We start from the raw sequence: 19,518 nt of genomic DNA, 5'->3' as shown, positions 1-19,518 counted from the left end.
TTTGTGTTCATCTTATGTTTATATTGTGTCCATGCTTCATAGTGTGCCATTAAAGCCGTAGAGTTGCCATCATTTTCATAGTTGTGAAGCTACTCTTTGTTAGCCTCAATGTAGGCAAAGAAAACCATGCGAAGACCGTATAGAAACGTTTGGGGATGTGTTAAAAACAACTATTCAATTGCGACATACATATAACATTTGATTTTTTTATTTTTATTTTTTCATTAAAAAAAAAAAAAAAAAACTTACTCTCTCCGGTCACATTTATAAGAAAAAACCAATTTTTAAGTTCACTCAACACCTAATGTATTTGGTCTATAATATATATCAAATACATTAAGTATTCAATTAAATTAAAAAGTTGTTTTTTGCTTATAAATTTGAGCGGAGGGAGTATTTTTTAATGTTAGTAAAATTTGATGTGAGGGGAGGGGGATGGATACAGTTTGATTTCCCTCCTCATCTCATCCCATCCCAGTAACTCGTCGTATCTCACTCTCTCTCACAACAAAACCACCTTCTTCATCTTCTTCATGAAACAAACTCTAACTAACTAACTAACTATAACAAACTATGTCTACTACCCTTCTCTCTCTATCATCTTCTTCTTATCCATTCTCTCTCTGTAAATCCTCTTTCAATCCTCTTCTCTTCTACACTCGCCGTTCTCTCTCTTCTCATTCTCATTCTCATTCTCATTCTCGCTCTCGTAACCGCTTCCCAACGCGTCTTCTAACAACAGGTTCTCTCTTCGCTTCATTTCATCTTCGTTTTCTTCAATTCTAACAATAATTCAAGTATATTGGTTTAGGGCCTGTTTCGATTGACTTATTTGACCTTATCTACTCACATAAGTGTTTTCACCTTTTTTCACAAATCATCCAAAATAACTTATGAAAACAGCTTATAGCTTATACAAAAATAATTTTACTTTATTATATCTTTACGAGTTACGATAGAAGCAGATTATCATAAACGCTTGTGCTATAAACTGCAAATAAGCTGTTTATCCAAACATGGCCTTAATGCAGTGAGTTTTTGCAGGGCTTGTTTGGAGAAACGTTTTCAAATTTAGTTACTAGTTTTTTTTTGTCTGTTTGGTCATGCAGTGACAGGAATTAATTTTGAATGAATTTTGTTTAGTTACAAGTGAGTTGAATTTGAAGTGGTTTATTCACGTCAAAGTGAGTTGAACGATAAGTTTTGAGTGTTAAAGCCAATTCTAGCTTCACATTAGAATCAATTCCATATGCAGACTCAATTCTACTTGGAAACGTCCAAACATGTTAAAATAAATTCTATACGTCTAGAATCAATTTTGCCCTATCCAAAGTTGAAACCCAACACACACTTTAATAATTATGAGTTGTGTTCAACTATTACTAAGAAAGACACCGGATATGATTGACACATAGATATTGATAATAATGTAAGAAAACAGCAGTGATTGAATATAACTAAATGTGTTTGTATTGTGTTGGATACCAACACTTGTTGGATATTGGCATGTCTCGGATATGCCATTAGTCCGAAGGGTCGGTCTTATATATGTTTTGGTTTGAAAATTTCTGTATAATAATGAGAATAAGATTTTAGGTTATGAAAATATAAACACAGCGATATTTAGTTGATTTTACAGTAACTGGAGTTTTTTGTTTGTGATTGTTATATGTTTCCAATGTTTCAGTTGCTGCTGCATCAGAAAATAATGGTGTCTTTACTTCTCCTGAGATAGCCAAAACTTTTGACTTTGCTGCGGAAGAACGCATATATAATTGGTATGTTGTTTTTTTTATAAAGATAAGTGTTGGTATTAGGGATTTCTCTTTTTTGTGTATTTTTTATTCAATGTGATTTGTGCTCCGAGCAAAATGGCTTATTTTCTTAGTTTTCGCACTAGAACTTTAGTATTGCGTGATTAAATTAGCTAAAGTGAATTGTTGAAGCTAGAAAACAGGGTTTAATAGTTGAATGGGTGATATGCATTCTATTTGTTGCTATTAATGTAAGAGTCAGAAGTGTTGACAACGTGTCAGAAGTGTGTCAATGGCGTCTCTCGAGAGTATCAAAATTCATTTATTTAGTTAGTTTTTTATTTTATTTTTAAGAAATGGTATCTGATACGGCTCAGACGCGTATCGATGACATAAAGGTTTATCAGTGCATCATAGGTTGCTGACAAGAGGAAAAAAATGTTATTTTTATAACATTGTGCAATGCATCTAAACTAATTAACCCTTTTCTGTTTTATGTGGGTATAGGCTGTCTCTGATTATATTGATAAGTTGTTTTGGATCATGAATGAGCATTTTGAACTCATAATTATGTTGTTTTTGTATATTTTGTGTTGTTGTTGTAAATAATGTTTTAAATTTAATTATGCTTATTGGATGCTAGGTGGGAGTCACAAGGGTATTTTAAGCCGAACTTCGACCGGGGAAGTGATCCTTTTGTGATATCAATGCCACCTCCTAATGTTACTGGATCTTTGCACATGGGGCATGCAATGTTTGTGACCCTTGAGGTATTTTTAATTTTTATTATTATTTTTCTATTTCATTTCATGTATGTTATTACATATATATTCATGTATCTAGATGGCTGGATGTATCATCGTATGGTTTAGATGTTTCTAAATGGAGATACAAGATGTATAGTTGTAGAGATATACCATTTGATTTGATGCATCATCTTGCATGTTTGATTTTGTAATATTTTCTGAATTTTCATAGCGGTAAGTTTTCATTTTTTTATATTATTTCCAAAGATAATTGTAACAATGGATTTTGTTCTGGGGCATCTTAAAACTGTATGATGTGATTTTTCCAAAGTCATGAAATTATGAGGTTAGCTGCTTGTTATTTATGTGAATAAGGACATTTGGTATTGTGTTGGGAAAATAAAAGTGATATTCCTTTCTTAGCTTATGTTCCTTTCTGTCTGTTTGTCTGCATAGTGATGTTGTCTGTCTTGTATGAAGTATCAATAATGTGATTTAATAATTGCTATTGAGATGTTAACGTTTTTGTTGAAATTTCACATTACTAAGACATGTTTTTATTTATTATCATGCTTTTTCATCCAGGATATTATGGTTAGGTACAATCGCATGAAGGGAAGACCAACACTTTGGCTTCCTGGGACTGATCATGCTGGTATTGCGACACAGGTTTGTCAATTTCAAAAACCCAATATCATATTAATTTTCATTACTTATTGAGAGGAAGCCAACTACCAGCAATATATAGCCGACCTTAGCCTACACTTAGTAATCTTAATCTGCGCTAACTGCAACTAACTTTCTGAGTTAGTTAAACCTGTACAATCAGCAACTATTACATATAATCTATTCGAGAAGAATTTTCAAACACCCCTGCATAAGCTCAAAGAGGGTGAGAAACATTATGTGTTCATGCACTTTCAAGTTTGTCCCTGAGCTGGAGAAATATGGTAGGAGACAGACTATGTCAGAGAGTAAGCCCATTGATCCTGGGCTAGAACACGCTGTACAATCAATGTGCATTAGTTCATGTTAAGGTGGTGGATTGTGCAAGCATATGTTGGAAATTCCACCTTCATTGCAGTCTGCCCCTAGCCGCCTAATTGCAGCATTTGGATTGCCTTCATTCCAGCTTCCAACACCTTCATTGTGTTGGGTGTGAAGGGGTGGATTTAGTCCCCAAGCTTTATAAACACTTCATACACATCCATATCTCTAGGAAAGATCAGTTGTTGGGCTTCCCGTATCAGGTTTCCACTATCGGGCAACTCTGGTCACGCTCCAGATTTCTAGTCCATGGCGTGAGGGGTGTGTGTTATAGAGTCCCACATTGGATGAGAGATGACCTGAACATGTGTTTAAAAGTGGGGCTTTTCTCACCTTACAAGCCGGTTGTGTAAGGATGAGTTAGGCCCAATACAAAAATACCTAATGGCATCTAGTACTGGATTAAGGGACACAAATAAACAACACTCTGATTGTATACAGTCTTGGAGTGAGAAAAGGGCACTGATTGTTCTTAAAGTAAGGTCTGAATCCATAGTAAATCAGCAGTGGCAGCTGCCAAACTCAGGTTTTCATCTTCAGTATTTGACCTAGCCACCAGAATTTTTCGGACCCCAAGAAGAAGACTGGGACCAAGCTAGATTACTGCATGAGAGGTAGACAGACTTTCTATCATTTGGATCAGCAGCCCACTTTTTGCATCCCAAGATGCAGTAAGAGAGAATGGCATAGTTAAGACAGCAGGCTTGTGCTTTGTTAGTGCTTCAAGTCTAAAGGTTTTGCATAGTTGGACATGTTAGAAATATAACATAAAAAACCATTCATGTGTCTTTACCTACGAGCTTTAGCTTTTGGGCGTGGCAAATGGCTTTTGAGTTCCTTATTATGCGGTTTCCTTTTGTTACTGAGAATTCTATGCTTCTTGCATTTTTTCTTTATATCTTTTAAGTTGAAGATATTAGTCATCTACTCTTAAATTTGGTCTCCTTCTACCAGTTGGTCGTTGAAAGAATGCTAGCTTCTGAAGGAATCAAAAGGGTTGAAATAGGTAGAGATGAATTCACAAGAAAAGTTTGGCAGTGGAAAGAAAAGTATGTCTTCACATCCTTGTTTATCTTCCTGCAAACTACTTTTTTGTTTTTCCACAGCCAATGGACCGCCCTTCTTAAAACAGGGAAAAGTAGAAGGGGTTGAAGCTTGCTATTGTTCCTATTATTTATGTTAAAAATTTAAATCATAAGAGATTAGAATCTGGAATAGTGCAAAAAACTTAGATTTATAAATCTATAAAGGAGATAAATGATAGAGAAATGTATAATATACTTAGATAAACTTAGATTTAGCCCAAATCTATAATATACTTTCTCCAAAATCCATATAACCTAATGTCATAATGGTATAGTTTAGAGAAATGTGCCATGACCTAATGACATAGGAAAATTGGAAATTTTATTGAACTTTTTGTAGATTTGTTTACATTATTTTTAGTTAAGATGAGTCGTGACTCATGAGTGTTTTGAATCTTCAGATCATTAGATATTGCCTAGGATTAAATAACTATTTATAGTGGTGCAATTCTTCAATGTCATTTTCCTAACTTCTCTCCTCCTCCCATGATTTTTCTTTAATTCAGGTACGGTGGAACTATCACAAATCAGATCAAGAGACTTGGTGCTTCGTGTGATTGGTCTAGAGAGCACTTCACCCTTGATGAACAGCTAAGTCGTAAGATAGTTTTCTACTAATTGGAACTTTACCTTTGCTAGTATAGCTTTTGGGCACGTAGTTGAAAATTCATGGTGATGCAAATGAGATAGTAAATATAATTGGTGCAGTTTTAAAAAAAAAATGATATGAATGCTATTCTTCTTATTTTCCAATATCCATTACATGCATCTGAATTTGTCTCCTTAATTTAAATCCAGTGTGGCTGCGTATTAGCATTTATTTGTGTAACATATACTGATGGTTTGTAATTTCTGCAGAAGCTGTTGTCGAGGCATTTGTTAGGCTTCATGAGAAAGGCTTGATTTATCAAGGTATAGTCTGGTTTAGGGTTTAGGGTTTATGGTATATATTTCATTTTGCATTGCACTTTGTTATGCACTTCCATATTGCTCGAAACTTTTGAAATCTTGGATGGAGTTTGTAGCTATGCTTAGTCAATTTTGTACAAGGAGTCACGTGAAAAGCTCTAGTAGCCATTAAGCTCAAGTAACTGCAAATTATTAAAAGCAATAAACATAGTATAAAAATACACTCCTGATCTTGCTATTATTAGAGAGGAGTCAAAGGACTGTGGGAAAATCACTGTTTGAACTAAGAGGACAAAATATAGGAAAATAGTGGAGTCAGTGTAAAATAAAACAGAAATAACCCAAAAAATGGAAGAGATAAATGTTGAATTTTGCACTGACACAGATGTTATATTCATACTTCATATTATATAGTGGTGTATGTAACACTTTGGCTTCCTTGTACTTCAGGTTCTTATATGGTAAACTGGTCACCAACTCTACAGACTGCTGTTTCTGACTTGGTAAGCAGTTTTTTCGTTTTGATTGTACTCTTGGTACTACTTAATTCATATAATTTTGGATATTTTTATTGAACCTTTTCTTTTATGCTTAGGAAGTTGAGTATTCAGAAGAATCTGGATATATGTATCATATTAGATATCGCGTTGCTGGAGGTTCAAGGTACATAGTGGATGTGTTCAAAATTATTCAATGTTTCTGTGTTTTTTCGTAGAAGCATATCATCTGAAGAAACCTTTTAGCTCATGTTTTGATTAGATTTCTGTTTTGGGTACAAGTTTTGATTATATTTTTATGTATGTTATAAATTTAATTAATTTGATCAACATTTGAAATAAACTTTCTGTTATTTTGTTTGAAGCGACCGATTTTTCCTTTACCTAAAAGTACAGCTGACTTTGCTTAACTTGGAATCGGGAAATGTGATCTATCTTGTCCAACCTTTTTAATGTTGCCTCCATTGCCTGAATTTTTTATGTTAATATTCCTAAGCATTTAGCTATTTTTATTTTACTAGGGAAGTTTTGTTGTTTGATGTGCAATGTGGCTGGACTGCTCTTTTAAATTTAAGTTTTTACTCCCCCTTGTATTCCACATTCCTTGTTATGTTCATCCTGTTTGTCCTGTCACTTTTCTGCTGCCATGTTCTCGAAAATTTGGGATCATTGAATCTCAGAAGTTTGCATGAACTGAAAGTTTTCTGATGTGCTGTCTGTTGATCCTTCCACGATAGTGCATGAAAATCTAAACTCAATATAATATAGATGACCAAACTGTTGTTATCATCTTTCATTTTGAATTTGATTATTCATGTAGATTTGCCATATTTTCTTTCTTTCGAACGAGCTTTTGTTTCTTTGTAAGGTTGTTACCTGTGGTTTTCATTTAATATTACTCATTTTTTAGGGATGATTGGCTGACTGTAGCTACGACACGTCCAGAGACTCTATTTGGTGATGTGGCATTGGCAGTTAATCCAAAGGTAGGATAGAATACTTTTCTTTATAAGGTGTTGTGCCTTTGGATAGAATTTGATCCACATGAAATGAAAATTATATTGTGTTTCCATTGGTAATTGAAATCCATTCACTTGGCCTGCTAACACAGCACGTGAAACATGATTAAACATTTATATTGCCAAGCCCTCCATAAGAAACAAACATCAAAGGAAACATGTAAACATTTACATTGTTATATTTTCAGTACTCGCCAACATAATATTTCCTGTTATTTTCATCTTTTTATCTTTTTTTTTTTTTCAGTATTAAGTTTTAGTATACTGACATTAGCTGTTGCATGACATATATTTTGACCATTTATTTTTAACATTCGATTATGTGTGTGCTTTTCTACAGATGTTAATTGAAATGTTATTGGAGAAAAGGGATCAATATAATAAACTTAGATTGCATATATAATATTATTGAATTAGTTTGCATATACAATGACTTTGAATAAAATAAACTGTTTTTGTTGAAACGATGACTAATATCTTTTATTCTTCACTGAATTGTAGGATGAACGTTATTCGAAGTATATTGGTCAGATGGCAATTGTGCCTCTGACATTTGGACGTCATGTTCCTATTATTGCTGACAAGGTAATGTTCCAGTTTATTCAACTGGTGTATGTTTTAGTTATTACTGTAGTGCCTGAATACACATTTGCACGGATTTCATGTTCTCTTGGTAGTTTCTTAATAACAGTTGTGTACTTGAAATTTAGAACAACCCATCAATTGAGTCCCTAAATTATCGTCCACACTTCAGTTTCGTCCCTAAACTATGTAACTATATTAAGTAGTCCCTAAAGTATCTGTCAATTTAGTCTCTGCCATTAAGATGTTGGACTAAATTGTCGGATTTTGATATACTTTAAGGACTAGATCAACCAATTTCATATAGTCTAAGAACTAATTAGATTTATATAGTTTAGGGACTAAATTTGAGAGACGATGATAGTTTAGGGAGTAAATTGATGGTTTATTCATAAATTAATCTGTTTGAGTTGTTTTCTAAGTCTTGCTCTGATGTTCAGCCCTTGGGCCATTTATCATAGGTGTTAAAGGATTTATTTTACTGTATTCCTTCATATATTGTTCTAGTGATTTTGCAGAAGTTATTTGGCAATGTTAATGTAAGTTTCACGCCGTTAGTTAATATTGATTGGTGTTGTGTATCACAGTATGTTGATAAAGAGTTTGGAACTGGAGTTTTAAAAATTAGTCCAGGACATGATCATAATGACTATCTACTTGCTCGAAAGCTTGGTCTTCCAATACTTAATGTGATGAATAAGGACGGCACATTAAATGAAGTTGCTGGCTTGTACAGGTATTTGTTAGAATTTTTTATTTAGCTGTTGAAGATTTAACAAAATTCTTATGACTATTACATGAAGCTAATCTCCAAATCCAATATCAGTGGTCTTGATCGATTTGAAGTCAGAAAAAAAATGTGGGCAGAGCTTGAGGAGACAGGGTTAGGTGTGAAAAAGGAACCACACACTTTACGAGTTCCCAGATCTCAGCGTGGTGGAGAAGTGAGACAGCATTTTTCTTAGTTAAGTTTTAGAATTATGAATTGGTATTATATTCTGTCACTGATTTGAATCTCCCACTTGGACGCTTTCTTCATTTTACAATCAGGTAATAGAACCACTTGTTAGTAAACAGTGGTTTGTAAGTATGGAGCCTCTTGCTGAGAAAGCTCTTCAAGCAGTTGAAAAAGGAGAATTGACAATAATTCCCGAAAGATTTGAGAAGGTTTGTCCTCTCTTCTGTAATTTTCCCATTCCCACTTCTCTCTAGATTTCCCTACCAAGGTTTTCATTGTGATGTGACAAATCTAAATTTATCAATGGAATCATGGGTCATGGATTTGATGCAAACTATCAAACCATGCTTGTTGGGGATCTATTTTCTCGTTGATTTTGTTTATTTATATTTCTCCTACTTGCTTCTGTTCTTCTTCTCACCGGACTTTTCACTTACTCAATTTATCACTGGTGGTTTACATCACAGTTATTATTCTGTTTCCTTAAACAGATAAATTCCACTTTAATTTCCTTTATTAGGAAAGATGTGTGGTGTAATTCTATCTTAGGAAAGTAGTAATAATAAGGACTAGTCTATCTGTATTAAATTCTTCTTCTACATTTATGCATCAGAAAATAATGTCCAGTAAAATTACTTTTCTAGCATTATTTTGTTGATGGTATAAAGTCTTCGATTATGCATACCCTTTCCTTATAAACTTTATGTTCATACAGATTTACAACCATTGGCTTTCCAACATTAAGGATTGGTGTATCAGCAGACAACTATGGTGGGGACACCGGATACCTGTTTGGTATATTGAAGGAAAAGACAAAGAAGAGGACTATATAGTTGCTAGGAACACTGATGAAGCACTTGAAAAAGCTCACAAGAAATATGGAAAGGATGTAGAAATATATCAGGATCCTGATGTTCTTGACACTTGGTTTTCAAGGTACTTTATATTAGATATATTTCTTTCTTTGAAATGTATTATATTAGCATCTTCAGACTAAATAGTAATTGTTGATGTACGTTTTTTCTAACCGGTGCTTGTCGTGTGTGCGAGTATGGACCGAGTATAAAGCACGAAATATTAAATATATACTACGAGAGCTGTTGTGTCTTATGCTAGCTATATCGACATGTTTTTCTTTTACACATTGTTCTGTTTGTGCTCCATAAGCGTTCTATCTATCTTTTTTTACCTTTTCAATACATGTGATTGTATATCTAACCCATCTAATGAGTAAATGACACAGGTAAGGTAATTGAAGTTATTAGAGCCATCTCTTTTAAAGTCATGTTCTTTCTTCGATTTCTAATAGATGTCATGGCATAAATTTCCCTATATGTTGTCTCTTTACAAGCTCTACCATAGCTTGTTCTTTCATTCACATTAAAGATTGTTTAATCTTTTAAAAAATGTTTTCGATTGGCTTTCTAAATACATGTTGCCCAAATCTTACGTTAAAAATACTATGTATAATTTTTTTTAGCAAATCATATAATGCAATTGATCTTTTTCTAAATATTTATATGTAATGAAGAGATTCGTAAACCTAATGTAAGTAATCCCGGCGCATTCTTTTACTCCTGTTAGTTGTATGGACTAACTAATTCTTACATATTTTATCAGCGCGCTGTGGCCTTTTAGTACGCTTGGATGGCCAGATTTGTCTGCAGAGGATTTTAAGACGTTCTATCCAACTACAATGCTTGAAACCGGGTATGTGATTACTTGGATTGTCATTGTATACACAGTTGGTTTGGGGTGCCATTAGTAAGTTTATCATATGTAAGATGTAATTGCAATCTAGTTTAGGATGGGGTGTTTGATTTGTTTTCGGTTTTAATTTTAGTTAATCACTTTTCATTATGATTACAAAAATATTAATTTGTTTCCAAAAGTTTTTCTCTCTTATGAGCCGACATAGTTCATTTTCTAGGGTTTTATACACATAATGAAGAATTTACGTTGATGTTTTTGTAAATAAAATATATTCAATCTATTATTAAGTATTGTTCATAAAAATACAAAGTATAGTTCATACATTTATTACTACGAGAAGGCAACTACTCTACCATTTGTTCCATCCGTGTGAATAATGAATGCAATTTCTTTTGTAGGTCATGTTTGTATTTTATCTATCGTAGCCTTGTTTAAGTATTGGTTTCATTTAAAATTATTTCATATTCTAATACATTCTTTGTGAATATTCTTCCAACTTCTGCTGAGTTTTATCTTTTGACAGGCATGACATATTGTTCTTTTGGGTGGCAAGAATGGTGATGATGGGGATTGAATTCACTGGGAAAGTTCCATTTTCTTATATTTATTTGCATGGACTCATCAGGGATTCACAGGTGACTTCACTTTTTTTGTGCATTTTGAAATTATCATGGTGTTAGCTTGACTGTTTCATTTTATGTGAAGAATGGTGATGGTTTAAACTTATATATGCCGTTGGTGCATCAAATCTTTCTTTTTTCAATTTTACTCTCTGTCCCCTGTTTCAAATTTATGCCTTGTCTTTGGGCTCACTATGTAACGACTTTATTATTTTCAGGGGAGAAAAATGTCCAAAACATTGGGAAATGTAATTGACCCCCTTGATACCATCAAAGATTTTGGGACAGATGCTTTGCGATTCACAGTAGCTTTAGGAACAGCTGGCCAGGTTTCTTTTACCGTGTTCAAAAAATTGGTTCTTTTTTTATCCAATGAGGAAGTTGATTACATTATTGAAGACAGTGATGTGATGGTTTCTCTCTCTTCAATTCAGGACCTTAATTTGTCCACTGAGCGGTTGACCTCCAACAAGGCCTTCACAAACAAATTGTGGAACGCTGGCAAATTTGTATTGCAGAACTTGCCTAAGGAGAATGATGTATCTGCTTGGGAGAATATACTCTCGTATAAGGTTAGATCCAATCTTAGCATCCAAAAGATGGATTGTTAATTTTTTCTGTTTTTTAATATCACATGTTTGCAAGGATGACATGTTAACTCTTTGTAAAGATCTCGTTTCTTGAAGAATTTCTTGTTACATAATTTTTTTTATTCTTTTCTTTTGATAAAGAAAAGATGAGGATGTTGCGTAGCGGAGATGAGGATGTTGCGTTGGATGAGTGGTAAGACTAGACGGGATAGGATTAGGAATGACACCATTAGAGAGAGAGAGGGAGTTGGGGTAGCACCATTAGTAGAAAAGATGGTAGAAAATAGGCTTAGGTGGTTTGGGCATGTAGAGAGAAGACATGTAGATGCTGTAGTAAGAAGAGTAGATCAGATGGAGGAGAGTCAAATCAAGAGGTAGAGGAAGACCTAGAAAAATTATAAGAGAAACTATTAGGAAAGACTTAGAGATTAATGAGTTGGATCCCAATATGGTTTATGATAGAACATTATGGTAATTTGATCCATATAGCTGACCACACTTAGTGGCATAAGGCTTGGTTGTTGTTGTTTTTCTTTTGATAAAAGACAAAATTCATTAAGATGAAAGGAAAATATAATTACAGAGAACGGAGGATAAGGGATACTTCTCTCGACTAAAGTACAAAACAGAAAGTAACAGAAAAAGTTATTAATAATCAGACTTCAAACACCCAATTACATCCCAATTCTAGTGTTGCATAACACCTTGTAAGTACTAGCATAGTCTAAAGTTTGGATCTGTTGGACTATTTATTATAGTACTTTCAATTTAACGTGTTATTGTCACTTTAACATGGAAAATTTAGTTAATAGTTTAATACTGCTTCTTCTGTTCATTTTAGTTCAACATCTGTTTAGCTAATACTAATCTACCTTTTCTCTCAACTAATACTTCCAATTTACTGTTCTCAGTTTGACACTGAAGACTCTGTACTTAATCTTCCTTTACCAGAGTGTTGGGTGGTAAGGAAATTTTGTTTTAACATTTTCTTATGTCGCTATTTGGACATCTGTGTGATAATTTTACTTCCTCTTTTCAGGTTTCAAAACTTCACTTGCTTATTGAATCTGCTACTGCAAACTATGACAAATTTTTCTTTGGAGAAGTGGGAAGAGAAACATATGATTTCTTCTGGGCCGATTTTGCTGATTGGTATGTTGCTTTGTAGGGCTTTCTTTGCCTTCATTGTGAGTAACACTCTCTAAATCTTTTCCACTCTCTGCTCTTAAGGTACATTGAGGCTAGCAAAGGGCGGCTTTACAACTCTGGCAATGGTGGCAACTCTGCTGCTTTAATGGCACAGGCTGTTTTATTGTATACTTTTGAGAACATACTCAAAGTCCTGCATCCTTTCATGCCATTTGTAACTGAGGAGCTATGGCAGGTAAATATGACATGGTCTATATAGTACAGCACCAGCAGATCAATAGGGATTCTATAAAACCACCCTATGCGGTGATAGTTACCGTACCAACAGACTAATGGTCTCTTTGTGATCCTTTCTACTTTGTTACTGTACCGGCAGCGCATCCTCTAACAGTGTTTTTCTCTCCATTGGTCACACAATGACACAATTCATTTGTGTGCCCTCACTTTAGCATTGTCCATGCTTTTGAATGCTTGTTTTCCTTTGATTTGTGAATGCTTTAGATATAAAACCATTCACATGACTTGTCTTAATACCTTGAGTTTTTGGATTGGTTGTTCATGAATCATTATATACTATCAAGGCCTTTATGACTGTTAAGAGTCCCGCATTGGATGAATGATGGCCTAAACATATGTTTATAAGTGGGGGCCTCATCTTACAAGCCGGTTTTCTAAGGTTGAGTCAGGCCCATCCCAAATTCTAAGAATGACCATATGGTCTAGAGGTTGAACCTTGTTACCCCCATTATTATAAATGAAAGAAATTGAATTTCAGTGCAAATTATGAGAGTTTGAACCTTGTTCTCCCATACTCAAGGATTCCTTTTTGAAGGTATGGGTAGGAGATAAAACCTTTTATGTACCTAAAGTAGCGCCAACTGAAAATCCAAGAAAAATCTAATTTATCTCAATATTCCTTCAAGTTCTGTGTTTATTTGTGTTTTTTATTTTTTGAGGGAGTGTTCATTTGTGTTTGATCATAGAAAATATATCTTGATCTTATCTTACAGTACTTTAGATCATCTAATAGGAGTTGGTTGTTATTTTCCTTATTTGATTAGGATTAGGAGTCTAGTATTAATATAAATAAGGGTTTGCTTGTACTCGTTTGCATCATAATATCAAACTAATCATAATTCAAAGCCTTGGATTCTTTATACTCCCTTCTTTCTTACCTAAAACCCTGTATAACTTGAAAAATATAATTTGAGTTTTTCAAAGTTTCAATTTCTTTGTTTTGTCAACAGGCACTCCCTAACCGGAAGCATGCCCTTATTGTAACACCTTGGCCAGAGACCAAACTTCCAAGGTGCACCAGCTCTGTAAAAAAGTTTGAAAATTTGCAAACTTTGGTGTGTTTATCTCCTTATTATCCTCTCTCGTCCCATTTACACAACTTTTGAACATTATTTAATGTTTTGATGTTATGGTACCATGACAGCTTATTTTATAATGTCTTAGGTTAGAGCTATCAGAAATATTCGGGCAGAATATTCCGTTGAGCCTGCTAAACGAATATCAGCATCCGTTGTTGCAAGCAATGAAGTTATTGAATATATTGCTGTAAGTGTGGCTTACTCCTCATTTCTCAGGCCCTTGATCATCAAAAGAAGAATTAATTATCCCTCCTTTCATAGAATTGCAATTTTTAAATCCCATTATTAGAGGCTTCAATTGATTTCCAAGAAGTACTGGAACTGTGACCCTTGTGATGGAAGTCTTAGACTTTCTCTTATCCTTTTACTCATGTGCTTCTTCAGGAAGAAAAAGAGGTTTTAGCACTTCTCTCTCGGCTGGATCTACAAAATCTGCATTTCATGAATTCTTCCCCAGGTATGCTTTCGACTGCACTTTGTACTCTCTGGGTTAAGAGTGAAATGACTTTTCTGTTTTATGCATTTCTCATGTCAATTGTTAACTGGTCACTGAGTCGTTTATATGGTGGATGTCATGTAATATCCTTCAGGAAATGCTGATCAATCAGTTCATCTTGTGGCCGGGGAAGGACTGGAGGCATATCTCCCTTTGGCCGATATGGTTGATATTTCTGCAGAAGTTCAACGTCTATCAAAGCGCCTTGTGAAGATGCAGAAGGAGTATGATGGAATGATAGCTAAACTCAATTCTCCAAAAGTATGAAATAATATATTTCTTACCTTCTGCACTATATAGACCTGAACAAACAGTTTTGTTCCATGGTCCTCCATATATGCTTTTTAAGTATTAAAATCAGTTTGTGAATCCATTTCAATGCACCACTGATTGAATTTGGATGCAAGGTACTTGTTATTTGCATTTAAAAGGTGCGTCGTTGGTCTAATTGGGAATTTTTAAAATGGGATTTCTATTGGCATATTAAACAGAATTAGAGGAAAGATACCAGGTGTATCTTTAAGATATTCGAATACTACATTTAGGAAGGTATTATAAAACCTAACATTAGAGATTCTAATGTGAACTAGTATACCTATTGAAGTTCTGGAGGTCACATTTCAATCAGTAAAAGAGAGCAATGAAGGCCGTTCTTCAAAAATGAAGAGAGGCCAAAGGAGGGGAGACCATAGAATTAGGGGTGGAGGAGGCAGAAGAGCATGTTAATACCCGTGACACCAGTATGAATAAAGACCTAGAGTCGTTACGTAGAAAAGAACAAGAAAAGCATAAACATGAGCACTTCAGGGAGAACTAGACCTCAAAAAGCTTCAGGGTACTACTTTTATTGCTTGCCTTCCAAAAGCCATACGGTATCTACTGTGTATAGGAGTCCATGACCTGCCAATCAGACCAATTCTTATCTAAAATCATTTTGTCTTAACCTTTATAAACACAAGAATCACAGCTTCATTCTCAATCTGTTCAGAAATATAGTTCAGATTAGACATAAATTCTCTCTACATTATTTTTGTCACCTTTTCTCATACTCTCCGATTACTAACTTTAATAGTTAGAAAGATGTTTGTTATTGCATGTTTCCTGTCTATATTTTTGCATTATGCTAGAATAGTCTGTGGATTTCTTCTGGAATTTGTGTACAGAAGTAATCTGTGCCAATTAACCATTGTCTAACTCTCTCTGCAGTTTGTAGAGAAAGCCCCGGAAGAGGTGGTCCGTGCAGTGCAAGAAAAAGCAACGGAAGCCGAAGAAAAGATTACTTTAACCAAAAACCGTCTTGAATTTCTGAGCTCTAATGTTCTAGTTTCAAAATAGGCCCATCCAGAGTTGCTTCTTCAATGCCCTACATCAAATGGTGTGACTCGCTATGGTTAATCACGTCAAAGCATCAGTTGCAGTAAATACTCTGCGGATCAGCAAAATTAATCGCAGCTTTTCTGCTACGTATCACCATCACAAGAGTACAAAATTTTGAAAATGTTGGTTGCTTTGGATCATTGTATATACCATATCATCTTTCCCTTGTGTGTTACAAAAAATCAACAGACATGAATATTTTTTAGAGGGATGAATGGAAAGTCTTCACATGATAATGTAACCATATAGACTAGAGTTGGTTAGGTATTTCTGGTTTTATTTTGCAGAAGTTTATGAATATAGAGTTGGGTATTGCCAACTTCATTCTTCGGAAGTTTCCCAGTATGTCCCCTTTGCCTAAATTATTCTGCTTGCGATTAACAGTCACTGTATTGGACCTAAATATTTGATTTAAAATCAGGTGCTAGAAAGCACCAAGGCAATTGCTGATGACAATGTTCTCGTGGTATTTTTTCACTAGAAAAATGATTAAATTGTATATGTACAGATTGCTTGCAACACAAACTACATTGATCAAATAAGAATATATACAGTTTTTATAAAGCAGAGGTTACGAATTTAAATGTATATTATACAAGATTATGCAAGTATGATGTTCTACTAGAACACTTATAACCAAATCCGACAGTTATGTTGCAAACATTGGACTAAAAATGTACTCTTTTCAGTCTCTACTTCTCATCCGTCATAAGTGTGGAAATAAGTAACAATTTATTTCATGGAACAATTCTTGTTGTACTTGATTTATATCAGCTAACACTCTTTCAGAAAACCATCTATCTGGACCTATTCCTTCTACCTCTGGAAATTTTACCAAGCTCACATTTCTACTACTTTACATGACCAAACTTAACTCTAGCATTCCACAAGCAATGAATAACATTACCATTTGAAAAAAAAAAAGCCTAACATGGGCTGGTCCGAAACTATTACATAATGAAGTATGCAAAGCAATAATGTCAACAAAGGTATTAATGAAAAAGACAGAAAACCTTTTTATTGATTTGTTTCTGTTTAATTCATATATTTACACACAAGTACAGACTCCATATATATGTACAGGGAGACTCCTCCAACGATTCTAGTACATATTACATGTTAATGATATTGACCCTTGACATAAGGAATCAAGAATTAATCCCAACAGATCCTAATCAATTATTATAAAACATATGATAATAATGATGTTGACCCTTGACATAAGGGATCTGTCTAAACTAAAACTTAATTGACAGCTCATACAAGCTAATATTCAACCATATTACTTGTTTCCCAATACTCCCCCTCAAGTTGGAGGTCGAGGATCATGAGAACCCAACTTGACCATTAAGTCGTGGAATGATTTTGCCCCCAAGGCTTTTGTGAATATGTCAGCTTGCTGCTTCTTTGTTGGAATGTAGCTTGTAGATATTGTCCCTGCCTGCAAATGATGACGAATGAAATGGCAATCCACTTCGATATGTTTAGTTCTCTCGTGATAGACTGGATTTGCGGCAATGTGGATTGTTGCCTGGTTGTCACAATGAAGCACAGTAGGGGAAGTATTCTGAACTTGTAGACTTGACAATAGACTGCGAAGCCATATAACTTCACTCACAGCTTGGTTCATGGCCCGATATTCTGCCTCACTTGATGACTTAGAAACCGTGGTCTGCTTCTTGGTTTTCCATGATATGGGTGCTTAACCAATTTTCATCAAGTATCCAGTTGTAGATTTTCGAGTTAATGGACAGGATGCCCAATCTGAATCACAATAAGCAACTAGGGTGAGATCATTTTCTTTTGGAAAAATAATTCCCTGACCTGGTGAAGATTTAAGGTATCTTAGAACACGCATTGCTGCGTCCCAATGAGCTTGTTGCGGAGACTGCATAAACTGACTCAAGATGTGGACAGAATAAGTAATCTCTGGCCGAGTTATAGTGAGGTAAATTAAGCGACCAATAAGCCTACGGTAGCGCGGAGGATCAGGATATGCAGGACCTGAATCAAGAGCAAGTTTTTGATTCTCTTCCATTGGAAATGAAGATGGTTTGCAATCTAGCATTTTGCACTCAGTTAAGATATCAAGAGTATATTTTCGTTGACATATGAACATGCCAAATGATCCTCGAGCTAGTTCCAGGCCTAAGAAATATTTGAGTATTCCCAGGTCCTTCATATGGAAACACTTGCACAAGTATTGTTTAAAGTTAGTGCATACAGAAGTGTCATTCCCTACAATAACGATATCATCAACGTATATCAATACAGCCAGGAAAGCATTTCCCTTTTAGTAAGTGAACAAACTGTGATCTTCAGGGGACTCTTGAAATCCATATTTAACAAGTGCTTGTGATAGTTTTGAATACCAATTACGAGATGCTTGTTTCAATCCGTATAATGATTTCTTCAAACGGCACACCATTCCAGCTTTAGGAACCTCGTATCCTTCTGGAGCTTGCATATATACTTCTTCTTCTAATTCCCCGTGTAAGAATGCATTACTCACATCCATTTGATGAAGTTCCCATCCTTTTGCTACAGCAACTGTTAGTAAACAGCGAACAGTGGTCATCTTGGCCACCGGAGCAAATGTTTCATTAAAATCCTCCCCTTCGACTTGTGTGTATCCTTTCGCCACTAAGCGGGCTTTGTACTTTTCAATTTCTCCTGAAGCTTTTTGTTTCACTTTGTAGACCCATCTGCATCCCACAATCTTCTTTCCTTTGGGTGGCACAGCTAGATCCCAAGTTCCATTCTCTTCTAGAGCTTTAAGTTCTTGTGACATGGCTTCTTGCCATTCACGTTTCTGTACAGCCTCTGCATAATTCCGTGGTTCCTTGTTGCTAGTGACAGCTGCAAGATAAGCTTGGTATTTGGGAGAAAAACAATCATAACTCATGAAATTAGTGATAGGATAGACTTTACCTGAAGAGTTTGAATGGCTCGGTTTTATGCATGAGGGGTTTTTGTTTGCTGCATAACAATGATAATCTTTGAGATAAACTGGGGGCTTCCTTGTGCGGGGTGCAATCTCTGTGGCTTCAATTTCTCTATGATCCTCCATTTCTGCAGTCTGAAACTCCCCCTCATTATGAGCCTCATCACTTTCATCTTGATTTTGTTCAGGATTTGTGTCACTCTTTTCATTAGTGTTATCCTTCTCCTCTTGCAATACTGCCACATCATGAAATGTATTCAACAGAAGCTCCTGTTTCGTGTAGGGCAGCTCATGTTCGTAGAAAATCACATCTCTTGAGACATAAAACTCACGAGTTTTTGGATTGTACATCTTCCATCCTTTTTGCCCTTGCGGGTAACCAACAAAGATACATTGATCTACTCTCGAATCAAATTTATCTCGTTGTTTGGAGCTTGTTCCTACATAGCATAAACAACCAAATACTCTTAAATGGTTGTATGTAGGTGGCCTTTCAAAAAGCATCTCATATGGAGTAACTCTTTGATTTGCCACTATAGGCGTCCTATTGATGATATGAGTAGCAGCCAATATGCATTCACCCCAAAAGTGAATCGGAAGATTGGCTTGAAACCTTAGGGCTCTAGCTACATTTAATATGTGTCTGTGCTTGCGCT

The 19,518-nt window shown here is 35.0% G+C and overlaps 1 protein-coding gene across 2 annotated transcripts; it reads left to right on the top strand.

Annotated features, from left to right (window-relative positions):
* The first annotated feature begins 428 nt into the window (after nt 1-428).
* On the top strand, nt 429-16,368 carry LOC25495825 (valine--tRNA ligase, chloroplastic/mitochondrial 2). Of its 2 annotated transcripts, XM_013596074.3 has the most exons (27): nt 429-742; nt 1,688-1,778; nt 2,398-2,524; nt 3,086-3,169; nt 4,502-4,596; nt 5,139-5,230; nt 5,491-5,544; nt 5,992-6,044; nt 6,137-6,204; nt 6,949-7,024; nt 7,559-7,642; nt 8,227-8,375; nt 8,466-8,583; nt 8,690-8,806; nt 9,313-9,533; nt 10,218-10,307; nt 10,834-10,945; nt 11,149-11,259; nt 11,365-11,502; nt 12,432-12,482; nt 12,560-12,672; nt 12,751-12,904; nt 13,917-14,021; nt 14,131-14,232; nt 14,430-14,502; nt 14,636-14,802; nt 15,748-16,368. In XM_013596074.3, exons 1-27 carry the CDS (start codon nt 574-576, stop codon nt 15,874-15,876), a joined length of 2,943 nt encoding a protein of 980 aa, XP_013451528.1. In that variant the 5' UTR covers nt 429-573; the 3' UTR covers nt 15,877-16,368. The 2 variants fall into 2 exon arrangements, with proteins under 2 accessions (XP_013451528.1, XP_024641988.1); XM_024786220.2 differs by lacking the exons at nt 429-742; nt 1,688-1,778; nt 2,398-2,524 and having other exon boundaries at nt 5,139-5,222.
* The last annotated feature ends 3,150 nt before the right edge of the window (nt 16,369-19,518 follow it).

This window comes from Medicago truncatula, chromosome 6 (assembly GCF_003473485.1).
Source record: "Medicago truncatula cultivar Jemalong A17 chromosome 6, MtrunA17r5.0-ANR, whole genome shotgun sequence".
In the NCBI taxonomy this organism is placed as follows: domain Eukaryota; kingdom Viridiplantae; phylum Streptophyta; class Magnoliopsida; order Fabales; family Fabaceae; genus Medicago; species Medicago truncatula.
The sequence above is the reverse complement of the archived record's forward strand: the minus strand, read 5'-3'. Positions and strand labels throughout refer to the sequence as shown.